General features: G+C 39.8%; 1 protein-coding gene across 6 annotated transcripts; it reads left to right on the top strand.

The window, feature by feature from the left end:
- Nucleotides 1–1,386: 1,386 nt before the first annotated feature.
- FAIM (Fas apoptotic inhibitory molecule) lies at nucleotides 1,387–19,880 on the top strand. Of its 6 annotated transcripts, none has more exons than XM_037139416.2 (6): nucleotides 1,474–1,585; nucleotides 5,344–5,402; nucleotides 6,772–6,904; nucleotides 7,261–7,489; nucleotides 17,245–17,294; nucleotides 19,636–19,880. In XM_037139416.2, the coding sequence occupies exons 2-6, from the start codon at nucleotides 5,359–5,361 to the stop codon at nucleotides 19,780–19,782; spliced, it is 603 nt and encodes a 200-aa protein (XP_036995311.1). In that variant the 5' UTR covers nucleotides 1,474–1,585; nucleotides 5,344–5,358; the 3' UTR covers nucleotides 19,783–19,880. The 6 variants fall into 6 exon arrangements, with proteins under 6 accessions (XP_036995314.1, XP_036995311.1, XP_053525175.1 ...); XM_037139417.2 differs by lacking the exon at nucleotides 1,474–1,585 and adding an exon at nucleotides 1,799–2,037; XM_037139419.2 differs by lacking the exon at nucleotides 5,344–5,402 and having other exon boundaries at nucleotides 1,387–1,585.
- The last annotated feature ends 3,309 nt before the right edge of the window (nucleotides 19,881–23,189 follow it).

The raw sequence follows: 23,189 nt of genomic DNA, 5'->3' as shown, positions 1-23,189 counted from the left end.
CTGCAGGTGACATTGTCCCTCCTTAAAGTGAAACCCAAGGCCACCTAAAACATTACCCAGGCCTGATCTTCAGTTGGTCATTCAACAAACATTAATAAGAGCCTACTCTGAGGGAGCCTACACTATGCAAATGTGGGAGATAAAATGACAGCTGGGCCACCATGGTCCCTGCCTTCACAGATCTCAGTCTACTAAGATACACATGCAGGCCCTGCCCCTGTGTGGCTCAGTTGGTTGGGTGTCCACCCACAAAGTGAAAGGTCAATGGTTTGATTCTTGGTGGGTACAAGTGCCTGGGCTGGGGGTTGTGGTTCTGTGCCCTTCTGGGGAGCCTGAAGAGAGGCAGGGGATCAGTGTTTTCTCTCCGTCCTCTCTCACATCAATGTTTCTCTCCCTGTCTCCCTTCCTTCCATTCTAGTAAAACCTTTTTAAAAAAATTTTATTTATTTACCTTTAGAAGGGAAGGGAAGGAGAGAAGGAGAGAAATATCAATGTATGGTTGCTTCTGGTGCATCCCCTGCTGGGAACTGGTCCCTGCTGGGAACTGGCCTGCAACCCAGGCATGTGCCCTGATGGGGAATCAAACTGCGATCTTTTGGTTCACAGGTCCATGCTCAATCCACTGAGCTACACCAGCCAGGGCTGTAAAACCTATTTTAAAACAAGATACACATTCAGCAAAAATTACACACAAAAAATTGCACACCTTGAAAGGGACGAAGGAGAATTACAGGTGCTTTAGGGACCAGAATAGTTTTCCCTAAGAAATGATCCAGGGCTGTCCACAGCCCGGGATGGCTATGAATGTGGCCCAACACAAAATTGGAAATTTACTTAAAACAGTGCGAGATTTTTTTTTGAGATTATGTGTCTCAATGTATTTAATGTGTGGCCCCAAGAGACCAAAAGGTTAGACGCCCCTGGAATTTCAACAACAAAATGGACATTATCTAAGGGAAGAAGTCAGGAGCACTGGAGAGGCCCTGAGGGGAGAAGGAGCTTGCATCACCTGCGTTTCTAAATGAAGCCAGGTAGGCAAGAACTACTTCAAACACGGGCCTTACGCCTCCCATAAGGAGTTGGCATCTCTAAACCAAAGACGTAATCAGAACCCATAGGAGGTTTAAAGGCGGGAATGCCCTGATCCCATCGATCCCAACTGCCCGTTGACTTCAGCGCAGGCACAGGGTCCGTTTTTGCCCCTCGAGGTTATCATCCCTAGGGTCCAGTCCAACGCCTACCACTGCTGGTTCTTACCAACGCTGTTGGCATGGTGACCAGATGCAGTGCCGGGCTGTGTTTCTCTGGAAGGGCCTCTGCCCAGAGCTAAAAGCCATCCGCGGAACGGCGGGCGGGGCTGGATTGCCGTGAGGGGGGGGGGGGGGCGGCTGGCGGCCTGTGCGCCCCAGGGGACCTGAAACGCGACAAACAATCCGCCCGCTTGGTATTCGCGCTCTCCGAGCTTTAGTTTCTGCAGAGGCAGCGTCTGGTTCACAGCGAAGGGAGAAGCCCCGGAGGCCTACGTGCCGGAGGCCGCGCAGACCGGTGGCCTGGCCCAGAGCCTCACGGCGCCCGCTGCGTACAGGTGAGACCCGCGGCCCACGTGCGGCGCCGTGGCCCGGCCCCCGGATGCCCCTGCGCGCAGTCCCGGGAGCCCCCTCTGCAGCAGGAGCGGCCGCCATCTCCGAAAGGCGGCGGCGGTGGGCGGCGGTGGGCGGCGGTGGGCGGCGGGCCTTGCGAGCTGTAGGGCAGCGTCTTCGCGGCTGCGGTGAGCCCGCGGTGAGGCACGGCGTCGGCCGGAGTGTGTTCCGGGCGTGTCCGGACGGCAGGGCCGTGATCAAAGGCGGGGACCGGAGTCCCTCGCGCCCCTGCCTAACCAGGCCCTTCGATCAGCCGCTCCAGCCTCCGGAAGGCCTTGTCCCCCAACTGTAAAGTTAATATTGTACTTTTCGAAGTTGAATATTATTGTTGAGAAAGTGGAAAAGCACAAGGAAAGAAGCACATGAGCCGAATCCCGGCACTCCGGAGACAACCCGGGTTAGCATTAGGGAATATTTCCCTCCTTTTCCCAGTAAGCACGATCAGACTGTTTTTGCAGGACCTGGATCAGAAAGTGTTGTAACTTGACTTCTTTCTCTTAATACATCATGGGCATCTACCTTCAGCTTTAAACGTTTTCCCACGTTTCTTTTTATTGACTGCACTAGATTGTGATCATGTGTGCCAGGTTAACCTCTGCATCCCTCCCCGGAGTCTGGCCCGGGCTTGACCTTCAGTTTGTTGAGTGACAGGACTGTGATTTATTTACTTACTGGATTCCGACCTTGTTAGTGAACATATACGTAGTTTTCAGTTTATAGCTGTTACAAAAGCAATCTGTTAGCACTGTTCCATCTGGTTTTTGAGCATCACTGCTTACAGTGACTCCTCTAAAGGCTCGTAGTATGTATACATTGCAAATTGCTTAAAAGAGTTATTCTCGTTTTTGGTACCTCCACTAGCATTTGGGAATAATACCTGGTTCAAAGAACTTTCCAACCAACTTCGTTGTAGGTCCCAGTGGGTCGCAGGGGACAGGGGGCAAAATGTCAACACCGGTTTGTTAAAGAGTGACCGGCCTTGTGGCTGGCCTTACCCAGAGAACTTTAGTAATTCTGAGTACTTTAGTAATTTTAGTCTGAGTACTTTAGTAATTTTAAAAACTGATTTAACTTTAGCTTGGACAAACCACTGTGGTCCTCAGTACAGTTAAGTTCTAAGTTAATGCAAAATTCAAGCTGGGGTTAGATGAGTCGTGGAAACCTTTTAATGCTTAAGTCATTCTCTGAAACACAGGTGCTGTGTGGCTAGGGAAGGGATTTTAAAGATCATGCTGCTAGGTAGTCACTAGATACTCAAAAATTTTCGTAAAAGACTTGTTAAAGACTTTGAGTGAGTGACATTGACCTCATCAATAAACATGAATGGAATTTGTGTTTCCATCCTTTTCATTTACAACATTTTGTGCTAAAATAGAAGAAATCTTTCTTTGTCACTATCATTTTCCTTTTTGGTGATGTGATCCTAAAAATTGAATATATGTATTAGAATTTAAAAATTACAGTGCCTTGATTCCTTTCTCCCAGATTTTAAACCAAGGCCTTCCCGCACATTTGGCAGGGTTAGGGCCCTTTCTCTGTGAGCCCGTTCTGCACTTTACTCCCTTTACGAGACACTCCCATGGCTGTGCTGTCGTTACCTTTTGGTCTCTGAGTCCCTCACTCTGAGCTTAGTGCCCAGCTCAATGCCTGCATGAAAGCCACTGATAACTGTTATCATGGTGGATGGACTTAGAAGATGACATGTGTTTATTATGTGCAGTTTATAAGTTAGAGATCTGTGTGTGACAGTGATTTCTCATTCAAATGAATAAGGGCCCTATTCATTTGATCAGGGACGAGGACAGCTGTGACCATCCCATGATCGGAAGTGATACCACAGTCTGAGAAACACTACTGACAGGGCACCTGGGTCTTTTGTTTTTAACAACTTCATTGATATGTAATTCATATACCATCTAATTCACCCATTTAAATTGTGCAATTCAAGGTTTTGGTATACTAGAGTATTTTTTAAAGTGATGGTGAAATAGGTATGTCATAAAATTTGCCACTTGAACTGTTTTTAAGTGTTAACAATTTGGTAACATTACATACAGTCACAGTGGTGTTCAGCCATCATCACTATTTTCAAAACATTTTTAAAACACCTTAAACAGCATAAATAAATGTTGACTAAATGAATGAATGTTGATCATTTAAAGAAAAATATTTTAAAATGTTATCTTGATTTCTAATCTCCCTTTAAATTGATTGTGTCATTTTTTATACCTATATGAAAAGTCACTATAGTTAAGATGGTACCATTCTTTATCTTAGGATGTGATACTGGAAACTCCTTATAGTGGGTAACTTGGCAGTTCTTTCAAGTTTGAATGCTGAAATTACTGCTTTCTAGAGCTTCTAAAAGTTGTAGAGCAGAATTTGAATAATATCCGTAAGTCCTCTCTGCCTCAAAGGACGCCTTATCCAAGTTGATATTACGCTGCTTGGCTTACTCTATTGCTTTGTGTGCTCCTTGCTTTCATAGTTGTAGGATACCCTCCACTTTCATAGGCAATACACTGGAGCTTAAGACTAGAAAAATCATCAAATTTGTAAGGTGCAAATTTTAAAAAGGAAGTTTATTTTAGGTACAAAGTATTTTGATATTTACCTAGTTTTCATTCCAAAATTCTTTGCTTTTCTTTGCCTTTTATAATGCTTTCATAGATGCTAATCTCTTCTTAACATCTTTTTAAAAACAATTTGTGGTTTCTGACTGTTTTTAGCCAAAGAAGGCTGATGATCTCCCATTTTTAACAAGGAGTGAGCACCCTTGGGCATCTGTAGTGAGAGGGCCAGGCTAGGGTAGATCTTGGTAGCAAAAATTAGTGAGCCTGTTTTTCAGTAGGTTTGGCAGGGGTACCACCATTAATCTCAAATCTTTGAATGTGGAGGGTTTCACAGATTGTAAGTATATCTGTGCTTCTGGTCTCAGTAAAAAAAGCTCAATTCACATTACAGCCCAGTTCAGTATAGTTCGTTGCACAGGAGCACCGGGCTGTAGTTTGGGCCTGGGCCCTTCTAGTGACCTGAGCAAACCACATAACTTTTGTGGATTCATTATTGACACTGGTAAATGAAATAGGTTTGAGTAAATGGATAAATTAAGTTTGCTGTTATGAAGTGAACTGGCACATTCTTGGCTGCTTCCTGCAAATTCAACATTTCTTTGAAGTTATCTAAAATTTTTAAAAATTATATATTCTACCATAATGTAGCCTTCTAAAATTAATGTAAAGATTGCATTTTAAATTTGTTACCACCTGTAACATTGGTACTTCCAGAAGATGCATTCCATCTATCCCGGAGTTTTATGTACTCTCTGACCCACTCACCGCCTCACACCCGTGGAGCTTCTTCTGCCTCAATCGAGAAACATGGGATCCAGAGAACCTCTGGGTCTCTTGAAGCTCTGGTGTGGTGTAATCCTTACAATAAACTAGAGTTTCTTCTCTAGTTTTAGGAAATTGTAAATCCATATCATAGAAAAATGATTAGCCAATTGGCATGACTTCTTTTCCTAAAAATTAGGGCTCGCAATTCTATTGGATGTAAAAGCTGTTTCATCAGAAACTGCATGTAATTTAAGAAACGGATTGCAAAGTTAGAAAAACCCTTTGCAGATACCATCTTTGTTGCTCTCAATCTTTCTTGCCTGCAATTCTGCTTTTTTCTTTCCTGGCTGCTAATTGGATTAAAGACTATTTTGCCAACCATGGCATCTGGAGATGACAGTCCTATCTTTGAAGATGATGAAAGGTAAATGTCTTGTGTTGTGATAAACTAGCTTTTGAAAGTTTCAAGATTGTTTTAATCATTCAGAAGAGTTATTTATCTGGGTTACTTTTTAGGGGACACATTTTGTGAAATTGCACAATGCATGGTTTTGCTTTTCTATGGTGTAGAACAAAGGTAATAAACACCTGACACGAAGGTGGCCTTCACTAATGTGGCACTTCCATAGGACCAGAAGTAGGATCTTCAAATCCCAAGTTCAGTACCAAGTTCTTGGCAATCACTTCCAAATGATATAAAGGCCGTTTAGTACCTCTGATATAGAACACACAAAGTAGATTACAGGGAATGAAGACTAGGTTGTAGTTAAGAGAATAGCCTCTGGAGCCAGAGTCCTAAGTTTAAGTCCCATCTACCACTTACTGTCATTGTGACCTAAGACAAGCCCTAAGCCTCTCTGAGCCTCAGTTTTCTTGTCTATCAAATGGGGATAATAATAGTACCTGTCTCATGGTGAGGATTCCATGAGTTACTATCTGTAAAGCCCTTAGAACAGTGACTGGCACACAGTGAGCACTTACCTGTTAGCTATGATCGTCAATGCTGTAAGGTGACATCTCTCAAAGCTAAAAACCTGTATCAATGTCAAAATATTGTTTCTGTTATATTCATATTATACATGTCATTTACATAGAACACGTTTTATATTAAAATGTTTATATTGTGTTTTAATATACATTCTATACTAAAATGTGTTTAAATTGGTCCACAAACTTCTGACTAACTAGAATCCTTTATTTTTTTTAATATGGTTTCCTACAGTAATGACAAGTTACTATTTTCCATAACATTTTAATTTTTGATATAGGACATTTCTTCCATGACCTCTCAGTCTCACTTTAGTGAATTAGAACATTTTTTTTTGGTTGTTAAAATTAATTCCTAGCCACTAGTGTAACTATGAAAGTGTTGTAGAATTCTTGTCTTGGAGTGATTAGATCTGGAGAAGAAAATTCAAAATTAAACACTGCTTTTGAAATGGGGGGACGAGGGGGGAGAAATAGAGACCTCTTACTGACCTTTCCCAGCATTATTCTGTAGCCAAACTTAGAATACTAGCATGGATAAACTGATAGATTCTTAATCCTATTACTATTAAGGTGACTTTGTTTGGAATTATCCGACTATGTACCCTTATAGAGTAGTTTTATCTTAAAGGAGGAGTGTCTAAGAGGAAGGAGATAGTTACCTGTGCTTGTAGGATTTCTTAGGTAATATCCTTTAATATTTGTAATTTCAGGGGTTTTACAATCTGTTTTCATCTTGAAAGGATTAATTGGCTAGTCTATTACTGTCTTTGGCCCATTGTAATTGCCGTATTTTATTCCCTTAGCCCCCTGCATAGCCTGGAAAAAATGACAGATCTTGTAGCCGTTTGGGATGTTGCTTTAAGTGACGGAGTTCATAAGATTGAATTTGAACATGGGACCACATCCGGCAAACGAGTAGTATATGTAGATGGGAAGGTAGGAAAAAAACATGCTACTTTATAAATATGGTATACGGAGAAGATTGATTTTTGTTAATATAGATTCTTCATATGTGAATTCAGGCTTTTCTCTTATTAAAGTGGTTATCTTTATATTTTGGCTGATATCATTTTGCTGTACAATATGATCTAATAATAGTTATAGAATTCATTAAATATAACATCTAATATTTAAACTTAAAATGCCTTTATTTTCTAAAATCTTTGCATCACAAATTAAAACTATATCTAACTAGCATTGTCATTTGCTCACTTTAATTATGTTATTTCTAAAATTAAATATTAAATTTTCCCCCATTCATGCTTTTTCAATTTTTCTATTTTATTATGTAGGAGGAGATAAGAAAAGAATGGATGTTCAAGCTAGTGGGCAAAGAAACCTTCTGTGTTGGAGCTGCAAAGACAAAAGCAACCATAAATATAGATGCTGTCAGTGGTTTTGCTTATGAATATACCCTGGAAATTGATGGGAAAAGTCTCAAGAAGTATATGGAGAACAGATCAAAAACCACCAATACATGGGTATTACATTTGGATGGTGAGGACTTCAGAGTTGTGCTCGGTGAGTGATGGCTGTTTCTCCAGAACGTATTGGCTCTTACGACGGCTGTTCAGTTAGTTTCCCTACTGTCCAGACCTATCATGGAGGCTTCGAGTAGCAAGAATGCAAGTGCAGGTCTATTTAAAATGTGTTCTGTATGGATAAGGTGTTCATTAATCAATTAATTTATATATAAAGTAGGAGGCAGATTTTATAGTGATGGATTTTGGGATTATAAACTTGGCCTTACAAAAACAGATATTGGCATAGACACTTGTTTTTTGATATTTCACTTTAAAAGCCTGTCTAAAGGGAGTTGGAAATTCAAGATTCATCTGTAGGAAGGGAATTTTTCTCTAGGTGGCAATAGGGTTAGGACTGCAGGAGATCAAAATCGTCAGAATCCAGATAAAGTAGATTAAAAAGTAAAAAGTGAGGAGCTGTTGAGCTTTAAGCTGAGTTCTGTTCTTCCAGATTTACCGTCTGTGTTCTCAGTTTCTATGGGCCCTCAGAACTTGTGGCATGGATATTTACCATTACTACCTTTTCTCTCTCCTGGTTTCTCCTGCTTTCCTCTCCATGTCAGGGAAGTTCAGACTGGTCAGGTCACCCTGTTAACTCACTGATGTGTTTCCTTAGAGAATACTGAGCACCTGCTGAACCGCAGTCAGTGTGCCGGGCACTGAGGACGTGGAGATGCAGAGCTTTCGTCCATGTCTTCGACATTCCGCAGTCTAGTCAAATGCTGGCAAATGACTCTAAAAAGATTTTTTTAAAGATTTTATTTATTTATCTTTAGAGGGGAAGGGAAGGAGAGAGGGAGAGAATATCAATGTATGGTTGCCTCTCGTGTGTCCCCTGCTGGGAACTGGCCTGCAACCCAGGCCTGTGCCCTGACTGGGAATCGAACCGCGATGCTTTGGTTCACAGGCCCATGCTCAATCCACTGAGCTATGCCAGCCAGGGCTAAAAAGATTTTTTTAAGAATGAAAAATGTTTATCAAGCAATAAATGCATTTAGTTAGGAAAACCCCCCAGAAACTCCTGTACACCTTATGTGTTGAAGAAACAGGGTTGGTTTGTCTTGAAGAGATTTCTGCGGTCTGAATTTTGTGGAGTGCCTCCCTGTGATGTTCCTCTGTCTTTAATATTCTTGTAAATTGGTAGCTTACTCTGAAGAATTGGTCAAATGTAGGGGTTTTTTTCCTGGAAAGACTACTTTATGCTTTGTTGTATCAAGAGACACATGGTATTGTCAATTTTTGATGACATTTTATATCCATGAATTCATTAACACTTACGAAATGTGGTATTCTGATTCTATCATTTATTCATTAGGTGATGTACTTCTATAATGAGAAGCTTCTTGTTATCCATTATTTAGTTACACAGAGGTAAAATTTTTTTAAGAAATTCAGGAACACCCTGGCTGGTGTGGCTCAGTTGGTTGGAGCTCTGTGGCATAAACCAAAAGGTCATGGGTTTCATTCCCAGTGAGGGCACGTGGCGAGGCTGCGAGTTCGTCCCCAGTTGGGGCTTGTACGAAAGGCAACAGAACGATATTTCTCATCACATGGATGTTTCTCTATCCATCTCCCTCCCTTCCCCTGTCTCTAAAATCAATAAGCATGTGCCAGGAAGGGAGGGAGGGAGGGAGGGAGGGAGGGAGGGAGGGAGGGAGGGAGGGAGGGAGGGAGGGAGGGAGGGAGGGAGGGAGGGAGGGAGGGAGAGAATGCTTCTTTTTCCTTTATTAGTTTTCAATATATTGAATCAGCTCCTTATTTTCTTTCAAAAGGTGATCATTTAGGTTTTTTAAAATCATTAACTCATGGATTTAAACATTTTTAATGCATTTTAATATATTTCAAGTATTATCTTTATTGATGCTCAAAGTTTCCCCTTTGTGGCCAGTGGGATGGATGCTCCTTAGATTGGCTCCCAGTCCTTCTGACACATCCTTAGTCAACTTTGATAGCTCACTTGCTATCTGGTATGGCAGGATGTCCTAGGCTGATCACTTTGAACATTTTCTGCCTAAACCTGGAATCACCCATTTCTCCAAAAGACCTGATTTTTGTTAGAGGAAAATAATACTATTTCAAGAGCATAATATGGACATAACTTAAGGATGCACATTCACTATTTTCAGGTTCTCAGTGTATGAAGCAAGGAAATTATATAGATGGATGGATGGATGGACGAACTTCATCTAACATCTGTATGTCCCTTCTTCCACACTGAGAATTTTTCTCAAGGACACAAAGGAGGATGCAATTAGCATATGACATAATTACTTATTTGCTTTGTGCCACATAACATACATAATAGTTTCCATTAACAGCATAAATACTACCACCATTAATATGATTACCAAAAAATTTTTAAATATTTTTGTATCATTTTCCAGTTTACTGTATCTGTGAACATACAGCCATTATATACTATGATCTGTTCCTTCCAGCCCATACGTAGTTCTGTAAGTCATTATATTACTCCTGTGTGGTCATTTTGCTTGTCTGAGACTTGTTCTCTAGTATATTCCTTAGGAATATTAACAATATTGCCTGAGTTTCATATGTTGATGACATTAGTATCACTTATACTTGGAGGTCAGTTTGGTTAGATATAATATTCTTTGCTCATGTTTCTTTCCTTAAGTATCTTAGAGCCCTGGCCAGGTAGCTCATTTGGTTATCCTGACACATGAAGGTTACAGGTTCAACCTCCAATCAGGGCACATACAAAAAGCAACCAATGAATGCATAAATAAGTGGAACAACAAAATTGATGTTTTTCTCTCTCTCTCTCTCAAATCAATAAATAAAAAGTTTAAAAATATCTTGGGTATATTACTCTGCCTTCTTTAGGCATAATCTGTTACTGTTAAAACGTCTAGTGAGCACTGGCTGATGTGGCGCTGTTAATTAGAGTGGCCTCCTGTAAACCAGAAGGTTGCAGGTTCCATCCCTGGTCAGGGCACATACCTGGGTTGTGGGTTCGATCCCCATGTTGGGGCATGTATGAGAAGCAACCAGTGGATCTTTCTCTCAAATCACTGTTTCTCTCTCTCTCTCATTCTCCCTCTCTCCTTTCCTCTCTCTAAAAGCAATGAAAAAGTGTCCTCTGGTGAGGATTTTTTAAAAAGTCTAATGACATTCTGATTTTCTTTCTCTAAAAAATGCTTTGTTGCCCTGGCTGGTGTGGCTCAGTGGACTGAGCACTGGCCTGCAAACCAAAATGTCACTGGTTCAATTCCCAGTCAGGGCACATGCCTGGGTTTGAGCCAGGTCCCCAGCTGGGGGTGTGTGAAAGGCAACCAATCAATATATCTCTCACACATTGATGTTTCTCTCTCTTTTTCTCCTTCCCTTCCCCTCTCTCTAAAAATAAATAAATGAAATATATTTTTAAATGCCTTTTTTTGGCCTAATTTTACTAGACTATATCAGGGTAATTCTTGGTTGATTTTCTCAGGTACATGGTAAGTATCTATTTTCAATGTGTAAAATCAAATTTCTTTTTAAAATTTTCTTGAATTATAGTTTTATTATTAGTTCTGTTTCTTTGCTTCAGATTCTTACCTGTGGAAGTTTGTGGTATATGTTGGATTTTTTATCTGTCTTCTAAATTTATAAATTTCTGTTTCTCGCATATCCTTTCTCTTCCTCTCTCTCCCTTCTTTTTGTCTGCCTACCTTCCTACCTTCCTCTCTCCTTCTTTTAAATGGACTTATTTTCTAGAGCAGTTATAAGTTTAAAGAAAAACTAAACAGAAAGTACATTTTCCCATATACTCCGTCTACCCACATCCCCTCGGTTTTCCCTATCGTTGACATCTCGCATGGGTGGGATGCATCCGTTACAATTAGCGAATCAATATTGATACATTGCTATTAACTAAAATCCAAGTTTATACTAGAGTTCACTCTTGCATTGCACATTCTGTGGGTTTTGCCAAACGTATAGTGTCACATTCCACCATGACAGTGTCATACAGAATAGTTGCACCGCCTCAGAGACCCCCTGCTCTTCCTGGTCATCCCGCTCCTCCTTCCTCTCCCAGCACCTAGCAACCCCTGATCTTTTTGCTGTTTCTATGGTTTGCCTCGCAGAATGTCACGTAGTTAGAATCATACTACATGTAGTTTTCCCGTACTAGCTTCTTTTCTCTTAGCAATTTGCATTTAAGATTCCTTTATGTCTTTTCAGGCCCTGAGAGCCAATTATAGCTGATTTCTTCTTATTGATGAATAATATCCCATTGTATGGGACAGCTGCAGTTTGTTTATCCATTCACCTTGGTTGCTTGCAATTTTGGCAGTTATGAATAAACCTGCTATGTAAACATTTGTTTACATTATGTGGACAGAAATTTTTCAATCAGTTGGATAAATAAGCAGGAACTTGATTTCTGGATCATATAGTAAGATTATATTTAGTTTTTGGAAATTTTTGGAAGCTCATCTTTATTTTTCGGACTTTCACAGTGATGTGTTTAGCAGTGCAGCACTGCACTTTACAGTCAAGTTTGTGATCTCTTCTATCTCATTACTTACTAATGGAAGTTTTGGTTTTGAAAGGGTTAGAATTAGTGTCAATACATTTTAACATATTGGGTTTCACATGATTAAACCAAGCCTTTACAAGAACTTTAGAGCCCTGGCTGGTGTGGCTCAGTGGACTTAGTGCTGGCCTGCAAACCAAAGGGTCACTGGTTCCATTCCCAGTCAGGGCACATGCCTGGGTTGTGGGCCAAGTGCCCAGTGGGGCTCACACAAGAGGCAACCACACATTGATGTTTCTGTCCCTTTCTCCTTCCCTTCCCCTCTCTAAAAATAAATTTAAAACACTTTAAACAAAATACTTTTAGAAACTTAATCAGCTGCTTTCCTAAACTGTAATACCGTTGATAGTAACTTCTCATAGGCGAACTGGAAAAGGCTACCTAACCTATGCCAAGTTTATCGTTTGTTTCCTTTTAAATGCCCAGGAATCTGCATATCCATGGTGGCTTCTGTTAGCCTTTAAAATCTCATTTCCTCCTCCCACTCCTTGCCTGTCTTCACTCTTATCTATCCATTTACAGTTCCTCTTAAGCCTGAAAGAGTTAAGTTCAGCCCAAACTTGTGCCTTTTGCTGATCTGGTAAAAGGACAAGGCTAGAACCGTTTCCTGACATGAGGGCAGAATTGCCTGGAGTATGTATATAGCTCGAGCTTCCACTTCCAGCGCCCACCAAGCCCCAGACTCTTCTGACTAAGGCCTGCATTTTTTAGATTGGTGATGAGGAATGCAGGCTACTGGGTCAGAGCTGTGTGATGGACAAATTACTTACCCTCTGAGCCCTGTTTTCCTCATCTGTAAAATGGGGATAATAATAGCATCTACCTCAGAGTTACATGGGAGAAGCATAATAGAATACATATAAAATATTTAGCAATGTATCTCCCATAATGAGTTCCTTTAAAACATTATTTGTGGTTATTACTGTTGCACATGGGCAAAGAATGGACTTACCTAGAGTCTTGGGGTGAAAGTTACCTATATATTTATTATTTGACAGATTTCAAATAACTATATTATATAACTTTCTCAATTTTATATTGAGAAGTTAAAACACACCAAGGAGAGAAAAAGCTCTTAATAACAAAAGCAATACAGTATAGTGAGAGGCCATATTCTGTGCCAGATACTGCACTAGGCATTTTACGTAAATTATTTCTAACCCCTATAGCAGTTCACAAGAAAAATGATATCATCTTCATTTTACCTGTGAGGAAACTGAAGCCATTCGAGACTCAGGGTGGCGGTGACTTTCGGAAGCATACTGCTAATAAATCACAAAGCTGGGATTTGAACACAGGCCTCTCTGACCTCAAAGATCCTGTACTTTCCTTTTCCCCACCCAAAGGATGTGAGGCGCACGGAGGCCTGCAGGTAGCACTGGTCAGCATCGTCAGGCCTGGCGGTCGCCACACCGCTGTCCACTGTGGGAGGAAAGCAAAGGCAGCAAGAGAGAAGTACTGTTGTGCTGAAACTTCACACTGGGAGGAAAGTCTCTTTCTGCTCGGAAACCTTGTGCATCCCTGCTCAGGTGTATCTGCAAACCACAGCTGTTGGTCACGTGGGTCAGGGGAATCTGCAGGTAGACAGAGAGGACAGGCTCCCAGGTGAACACACTCCGGTGCCTCCTTTGCTCACTGAATCCACTGCTGATGCTTTATCAGATCAATGTGTTCATTTATTTTTTATTTTGTTTTTAAGATTTTATTTATTTATTTATTTTTAGACAGAGGGGAAGGGAAGGAGAAAGAGAAGGAGAGAAATATCTATCAGTTGCCTCTAGTCCATGTCCTGACTGGGGACTGAACCCACAAGCCAGGCATGTGCCCGGGCCAGGAATCAAATCAGTGAGCATTCACTTTGTGGGATGACGCCCAACCAATTGAGCCACACCACTCAGGGCATAACATGAATTTTTGAACAGGTGATAATCATTCAGAAATAAAAGCGATGTGAAAAGATACATTGAGAAATCTTGCTTCCACTCCCGTTCCTGTCCACCCTGTTTACTCCACGCATATGCCCATTTTGGAAATTTCATTAGATTCTACGTGATGTGAAATCATATGGTACTTGTCTTTCTCTGACTGGCTTATTTCACTTAACATAATACTCCCTGAGTCCATCCATGCTGTTGCAAAAGTTAAGATTTCTTTCTTTTTTATGTCTGAGTAGCATTTTGTTGTGTAAATGTACCACAGGTTTTTATCCACCCATCTACTGATGGACACTTGGGCTGTTAAATCTTGGCTATTGTGAATAGCACTGCAGTGAACATAGGGGTGCTTATATCCTTTTGAATTATTGTTTCAGGTTTTTTCCGATATATTCCCAGAGGTGGAATCACTGAGTCATAAGGCAGTTCCATTTTTAATATTTTGAGCTATCTCCATACTGCTTTCCACAGTGGCTGCACCAAACTGCATTCCCACCAATAGTGCAGGTGTTCCCTTTTCTCCACATCCTCACCAGGCTTGTGGTTTGTTGATTTATTGATGATAGTGATTCTGACAGGTGTGAGATGGTATTTCACTGCGGCTTTAATTTGCATTTCTCTGATGATTAGTGACACTGAGCATCTCTTCACATGTCTATTGGCCATCTGTATGTCTTCTTTGGAGAAGTTTCTATTCAGGTCCTTTGCCTATTTTTTAATTGGATTCTTTTTGGTGTTGAGTTTTATAAGTACTTTATGAAATTTGGATATTTACTCCTTATCAGAAGTATCATTGGTGAATATATTCTTTCATTCAGTCATTTTGTTGATGGTTGCCTTTGCTGTGCAAAACCTTTTTATCTTTAAAATTTTATTTATTTCTTTAAGATTTCTTTTTACTTATTTTTAGAGATAGGGGAAGGGAGGGAGAAAGAGAGGGAAAGAGACATTAAGCAACCCAGGCATGTGCCCTGACCAGGAATTGAACTGATGACCTTTTGGTTTGCAGGCTGGTGCTCAGTCTGCTGAGCCACACCAGCCAGGGCTGCACAAAAACTTTTTAGTTTGATGTAGTCCCATTTGTTTGTTTTTTTCTTTTGTTTACCTTGACCAAGGCAAAATATCAGAAAAAAAATATTGCTACAAGGAATGTCCAAGATAAGATAGCCATTTTTAATGGAATCCTTCTGGTGTTTCTTCATTCAGATGGAAACAAATATATTTTATTACTTCTTTATTACATAAAATCTTCATTATTAATTTATTAGTATATTCTGAAGATCCTTTCATATTAGTACATAAAGAATATTCTCATACTTTTTTATAACTATAGAGTAAATTTAAATAGTAAATAAAATAGCTTATCTAACTCATTCCAAAGTGATGGGTACTTGGGCTGTTTTTACTCTGTTACTGTTAAAAGCTGTATTGAATGACCTTGTTCATTCACATGCTTCCTGGAATATAGCGCACATCTCTCTTTAGGAGCAGTTCATAGAAGTGCGAAAGTAGTGTTGCTGGGTCCAAGATCAATTGCATTTGTCTCCTTAGATTTTGCCCAGCTGCCCTCTATGATGCTTTTACCATTTCATGCTCCCATACCTAGTTCCACACTGGTTCTCAAGACAGTGTGTTGTTGGGTTTTTGGATTTTTGATATTCTGCTAGGTGAAAATAATATTTCAGTGTTACTTGCATTTGCCTTTCACAAAATTGAGTGAGGGTGAACATTTTTTCATATGTTTAAGACCCTTTTGAGTTTCTTTTCCAATAACGCCTGTTCATGTTCCTTGACCCGTTTTGCTGGGATGGCTGGTCTCTTTCTCCTTGATTGCGAGAGAGGAGTTCTTAATGTTACTGAGTTTAGCCCTCTGTCTGTGTTGTGAGTTTTGAATATTCTTTCCAGTTTGTCATGTCTTGCATGACTTTACTTGTGTGTGTGCATGGTTTTGTTTATACAGAAAACTTTCCTACTTTTATGTAGTCAAATTTATTCCATGTTTTTTTATGGCCTCTGGTTAGTGGCGCTCCTCAGAGGCATGTTAATAATAGCTGTTAATAATAAATGTGAAAAAAAATAAATATGAGCGCATGCGCATGTTCAGCAGGCACACTGAGGAAAATTCCAGTCTCAGCACCATCGTGGTTTATTTTAGCACTGTGTGCTCTGGTCATAGGTTGGGACACTCTGGGTTTCCCTGAAATGGTGGCTGTAAGTGCTTCCTGCTCAGAAGCCACAGGGGTGCAGGGGCGCCCCTACCCATATCTCCTAGGCCCCTCTGCCTCTAGCCCAGCTCAAAGTCCTTTCTCCACTTTCTAAGTGAGGCTCCCATCTCCAGGTATGGGGAGAAAAGAATCCTCCTAAGACCACGTTCCAGAGTAGATGGCCTGTCTGTGTCACGCCAGTCTGGTACCTCAGCCTCGACCCCCTGGACTCCTTGTGCACACACAGGCCATGCACATCCCTAGTCTTCATTATTCCCGAAGCTCATCCCCTGGTCACTTGTTGAGTGCTGTTTTCTCTCCTGCCACTCCCCAGGACACCGACATTAATAAGTGGGTCTAGGGAATCCAGTCTCCAAAAAGCATGTACAGTTGTGCACATGGGCGCGCACACACACACACACACCCCTCCTGAAGTGAGCTATGGCAGCCTAATGCCCAGGTGACTCATGGCAGCAGTTGGCTCTTATTGTATTAGCACTGTACTCAGCACAGTCTACCAAGCATACCTATATTTTTTTCTTATGATCTAATAATTTTTCCCCAAATGAAATCATGACAAAAATGAAGAGATTACTTCGCTATCCGGTAAGAAATTTCAGGCACAATTCCTAGCCCTGACATGCTGTCCGCCCTCCATGAACCCCACGGTAGCCTTTCTGGGTGGCCTTCTGCGCCATCATCCGGCCGGGTCTGTGTGAGGACGGGGCTGGCCAGCTAACCAGAGGTACTAAGGACGTTCTATGCGGGGAAGTCCCTCCTCACAGCGACTCGTATAACCCTCCCTTAAAGATTGTGCTGCGCTATTTTTTTTTGTTTAACAAGTCTTCATCACTTTGTATCAGGACCAGGATTTTCTCTTAGAAGTTTGTGTTTTTTCACTTTGATTTTGTGAACAAAGAATAATCAGTTTCTTCAAGTTTAGAAGAATTTGAAAGCTATGAAAAGTGAATGGACTTTTAGGAATCCAGTGTATCAAACCTTTCTGAAAATACTACAGAGTTAACTTTATCTTTAAATCATAGATTATAATTTTTTAAATGTGTTACTTTTACAGAAAAAGACACCATGGATGTCTGGTGCAACGGTAAAAAAATGGAGACGGCAGTAAGTGGGCCTTTTGATCACCCTTCGCGCCGTGTGTGTGCGTTATTGCTGAAATGCTGCTATGTTTTCTAATTATGAAGGTTTTATAACTTGCCACCGTCCTTAGCTGAAAACAAAAGAGATGAATTACTCTAGACTCCAAAATCTTAAAACCTTTCCCAGAAGGTGCCTGGGCAAGAAGAGTTTGGGAACAATTTAAGCTGTAAACTTTCACAAACCTCACCCTCCACCTTTCTTTTTCTGGACCAGGCTCTATCCTAAAAAAGAGTTCCCACATTAGACAGTTCTTCCCCCGCAAAGTTGCGGCCTCCTGAAGTGGTGCTTTACACCACTGAGTCTCAAACACTCGTGCATAGAAATCACTTAGGATCTTGTTGAAATGCAAATCTTAGTATTTCCTCAGGTGATGCCAGTGCTGCTGATCCACAGGTCACACTTTGAATAGAAGGCTTTTTTTACACCATCACCTCAAAACATATGGTACCTTCCTAAAAGCAGTTTTTGAAAAAGAAACAATGCACACAATGTCAGATGACAACACAAAGCAGACAGGAAAGGGCACTGTCACAACCCCCAGCAGGCAAGTGGAATTTATAGACTGGCCGTGCCAAGAGGCTGCCCACTCATTGTGGCCAAGCGGGATGAGGTCCCCACCTAAAACCGTGTGTCTGGCTCTTGCTCTCAGCTGATACACTGTCAGTGCTGTGGGTGGGGTGAAGATAGGAGTAAATTTCAAGCTGGAGTGAAGTAATAGTGGTGTAGTATATACAACACAGGAAGGGAGTGGAAGCAGAGAGTGTGGGACCAGGAGCTGAAATCACTGGGTGGAAATTCCCATGTTATGGGGTCAAATGGGAAGCACCCCTGCTTCCCATGCTGCCCTTCATGCTGCTGCACCAGGGTTGCAGGAGATGCCCTCCTCTCTAGTCACATTTGTAGCAAGTTGCTCCCCCAGTACTATGCACACCTGCTCTTGCTGCCTGTGAGTTACAGCTTATTTTCTCCTCTTCCTATTTATCTGCAAGTTTCACGACCAAGATTATATATCTGTCAAATTGCCAAGAAGCTACTTAAAGGGACTGTATTGCTCAACTATTGCCCTGCCCTCTAAATTGATCTTTACAGAAGCACAACAGAAAGGCATTTTTCAAGGCTTGAAATAAAAGAGTGAAAAGAACACACAGTGCACTCTAGTTTCAGACCTGGCCCTTTTAGAGGGGTTCAGTATGCCTCCCATGAAGAGCTATTGGTCAAATTCCTCTCAAAGCTAGGAAAAGGCTTCTCTCCCAGATGTACCCTGTGCTTTCTTTGGTTAATTAATGTTAGCTACAGGACCTTTCTCTGTCTGTTTCGGCTGCCCGGAAGCTCGCAGCCAGGTTTTGAGGCTGACTGGAGTTTGCTTTTTGGCTCTTTCATTTTTATCTTCTAATCCTCCTTTTCATCCTTCCTTCTCTGTACTACTTGACCCCTATCTTTTTACTCCAGATCAGTAGTATTATTCAATAGAAGTATAGTATAAGCCACAGATGTGAGCTTCAAGTGTAATTTTTCTAGTAGCCATGTTTTAAGGTGGTTTATTTTATATTTAATTTAGTCTATCAAAGTGGTTTTATTTAATATGTAATCAATATAAACATTTTTAGTGAGTTATCTTACATTGCTTCATATTAAGTATTCCAAATCCAGTGTAGATTTCACACTTAATACAGCATGTCAGACTCACCACATCCCAAATGCTCATTTTTGCCATGTATGGCTAGTGGTTGCTGCACTGACCAGAGCTAGTCTAGATTTAGTAGTGTTTGATTTTATGTTATCTGTGTATTTTATTGTAAAGTCACTTTACATCCTGAGGAATCAGGTTTTCAGAGTGGTGAAGAACACTCCATCCCTTACTGACTAGTAAGCAAGTTATTAACCATTCCATGCCTCAAGTTCTTCATTCCTACAAAATGAAGATAATAGCACTTCTTTGGGGTTATTGTGAGGATGCAATGAAATGATGCATGTAAACCATTCTTGGTATAAAAACAAGTGACTAATAAATGTTTCCCATTATGCTTTACTTTTTAAAATATCCTGTCTGCATAGTACATGGTATAGACAGAGCTGTGAGGTACGTGTTTACTTTTTCTCTCCCAAACAAGATCCTTAGATTGTAGGGAGTACAAATATGAAATTTCAATGCATAGCAGAATATAACAGCATCTGGACACGATTTTGCAAAGCTTCACATTTAACTAATATGTACTGCATTATGCCACCCTTCTAGATGGTGTTAATGCCCTAGATAAAGATTACTGTTTCTGAGCACTAATTCATCCTTCTTTTGTTGGCCTAGGGCGAGTTTGTAGATGATGGGACAGAAACTCACTTCAGTATTGGGAACCACGACTGTTACATAAAGGCTGTCAGTAGTGGAAAGCGGAAAGAAGGGATTATTCATACTCTCATTGTGGATAATAGAGAAATCCCAGAGACTTCTTGAATGACTTCATGTTAATGAAAATCTTAAGAAGTGACAATCAGGACTTTTAAATACTGTGGTAAATAAAAATGTTCAATATGTACTTCTCAGTACATTTAGTCTGCCATGTTTGTGGTTGTTTTGTTTTTAAGTTACTTGATGTGACATTCCAAGGGTCAGAGGAAAAAATAATGTACAATAGAAAAACCTTCCATTTATTTTGTAAATAACGTAAAAATGTTTCAAAGCCAAATGAAAAATAAGATATGGACCAAAATCATCAATGTTTTACAAAAGGAACTTTTACTATAATAAACACTATAAAATTGGTGCTGCTTAATTAGCGTTTCTAAAAATGGATGTGTTCGTATATTTCTAACTTCTACAGAAGGCTGTCTCTCCAATTCAAAGCACTTGGTACATAAGGCTATAATTGCTAGTTTAGCTGGAGAAAATGAGAAACATTTTCTATCTGGAAACTTAATATTAAGGAAATGTCAAATAGTGTCACATATACAGTGGTTGGCAAAAGGAGGTTTACAGTTGTGAGTACACAAAACACAGCTGTTTTTTAAAATTATTTATTTTTAGAGGGAGGGTCAGGAAGGGAGAAGGGGAGAGAAACAGCAACATGAGAGGAAAACATCATTCAGCAGCTTCCCACATGCACCCAGCCCAGGACCAAACCCGCAACCTAGGCATGTGCCCTGACTGGGAATTGAACCCACACCTTTCAATTTACAGGAGAATGCTGATATTTTGTACTGAATGGTAATGGAGACTTCATATCAAAACTAATGGGATGCAGATAAACACTGTTATTATTATAGGCTAAAATTGATCAGCTAAGCCAACATCTTACACAATTGGAGGGGAGGAATAACAGCAAAATAAATACAAATAAAGTAGAAGGAATGAGATAAGGATAAAAGGAGGATAAAAAACAAACACACAACAGAGGATCAAAAAAGCCAAGAGCTGATTCTTTTAAAGACCAGTGTAATTGGAAAACCGCTAGAGACTAATTAAGAAAATAAAGAAGGCATTATTCAATACCAAGAGTGAAAGACACCACTTTCAATCCTGCAACATTAATAAACTCAACACATGATTTATAAAAATAAATTTGAAAATGTAGTTGAAATGGACACATTCCTAGAAAATTAGAACTCATTAATATGAACAGAAGAAGATATAAAAATCTGAATAGTCCTCTAGCTATTAAAGAAATTATATCTCAAAGAAAACATCAAACAAGATCACTGACAAAATTCTACCAAACTTTCCAGTAAGAAATGATGTCAATCTTACTTGTGTTACAAGCTTACAAAACCTTGACAGCAAAACCTGACACAGACCTTTAAAGAAAAGGAATAATCCCACTGATGAAAATAGATGCAAAAATCTCAAATGAAATATTGGCAATCAAACCCAGCAATATATAAAAAAAGATAATACATCACAGTCAAGTTGCTCATTCCTGGAATGTAAACTTGATTTAATACTTGCATATCAATATAACTCAGCAAATGAGAAAAACCATATGATCATCTTAGTAAAATAGAGAAGAAAAATAATCTGATAAAATTCAATATCCTTTCACGATTTTTCAGCATACTATTACCAGTTTATTACAGGGGATATTATAAAGGTTACAAATGAACATCCTGATGAAGAGGTCCACAGGGCAAGGTCTGGGTGGGGCCTGAGCACAACAGCTGCTGTCGCCCGTGGAGTCAGGGTGTGCCAACAGCTAGTACATGCATGCGTTTACCAATCCAGAAGCTCCTGTTCACAATTTTTTAAAAAGTCCCATGGGAACTGAAGTTTGCTTCCTTGAACTGGTAAGAGATCCAGATTGTAGCACAAACACCATACTTAATGTTAAAAACTTTTCCTTTGAGATCAGTAAAAGGTTGAATATTGCTTCTATTCAACCTTTTATTGGAATTCCTAGCCAGTGCAGAAGGGAAATAAAATGTTGAAACAAAGAAGCTACAATTATTTGTAGATGATATATACAAAAATCAAAATTATTTCTACAAATAGGATTAATAAGAATGTTTGGTACATCTGCCAGTACAATATCAATTGTATTTCTATTGATTGCTCTGGAACTTTAAACTTTTATTAAAACACATGCTGTTGGATTCCATCTCCAGAGTTTCTGATTCAGTAAGTAGGTCTGGTGTGGGCCTCAAGAATTTGCACTTATAATCAGTTCCCAAGTGATGCCAATGCTCCTAGCCAGGAGACCACTCTTTGAGAACTACTGCTATATATTAGCAACAAGGACACTTAAAATCAAATATACAAGACCATACATAGAAAACTATAAATGATACTATGTTGTCATAAATTGGGAAAGTCCATATTCTGAAGATGTCAATTTGCCTCAGCCTACTCTATCATTTAATTCAATACCATTAGAAATTTCCATAGGTTTCTTTCTGTGAATCTCAACAGGCAGATTCTAAATATATATGAAGTTATCATCAATAATTGTGAATAAAGAACATGGACACTCAAGATAGACTCCCTGGATTTGAACACTGGATTTTACTTTAGACAAGTTACTGAACCTGTGCCTCAGTTTTCTCATCTGTAAAGTAGGGGAGAACAACTGTACCTATTACATAAGATTGTTATAAGGAATAAATACATGTAATTATTATACATGTATTAAATGTGTGCCTAACAGTTACATTTAATGTATGTATAAGTTTGACAATAAAATAAAACTAGGGAGATGAAATCTACTGGGTATCTTCTAGCATCCAGAAGCAGACTCGTGCATATATGGACACTTCGTTTATGACAAAGGTGGCTCTATAAAACAGTGGGGAAGGATTATTTTTCCAGTAAGACACTGGGACAACTTGGTGCCTATATGGGGAAAAACAAAATTTGGCTCTCACTTCACACTATATAAAAAAGGCAATCCAAGTAGACTGTAAATCTAAATGAAATAGGTAAAAAAAATTAAGCTTTTATGATAATCCAGAAGAGACTACCTACCTTGGGGTACAGAAAGATTTCTTAAATACTACAGAAGAAATATTAACCATAAAAGAAAATAATGATAAACATGACATCAAGATTAGAAGAAACTTTTAAGAAAAAGTCACACAACGAGTAGAAATTTCCAACACATATGACTGACAAAGGGCTTGTATACAAAATATACATAGAATTTCACATAACAGAAAAATTTTTAAAATCCATCCTCAAATTAAAAAAAACAACAACAAAGCAACATGTAACCAAATAAATAAATGCACAAAAGCCTGAAGGAGGCATTTCACAAAGGAGAAAATCCATGACTGATCCTGAATCCCTGAGAAGAGGCACAGCATTCTGGAATGGAGGAAGAGGCAGATGGGAAGAAGTGATTGTTGAGTGTGTTACTGACCATGAATCCTGCTTTT

This window comes from Artibeus jamaicensis, unplaced genomic scaffold, assembly GCF_021234435.1.
Source record: "Artibeus jamaicensis isolate MK-2021 breed Jamaican fruit bat unplaced genomic scaffold, CSHL_Jam_final contig_519, whole genome shotgun sequence".
NCBI lineage: Eukaryota > Metazoa > Chordata > Mammalia > Chiroptera > Phyllostomidae > Artibeus > Artibeus jamaicensis.
This window is presented reverse-complemented; position numbering and strand designations above follow the sequence as displayed.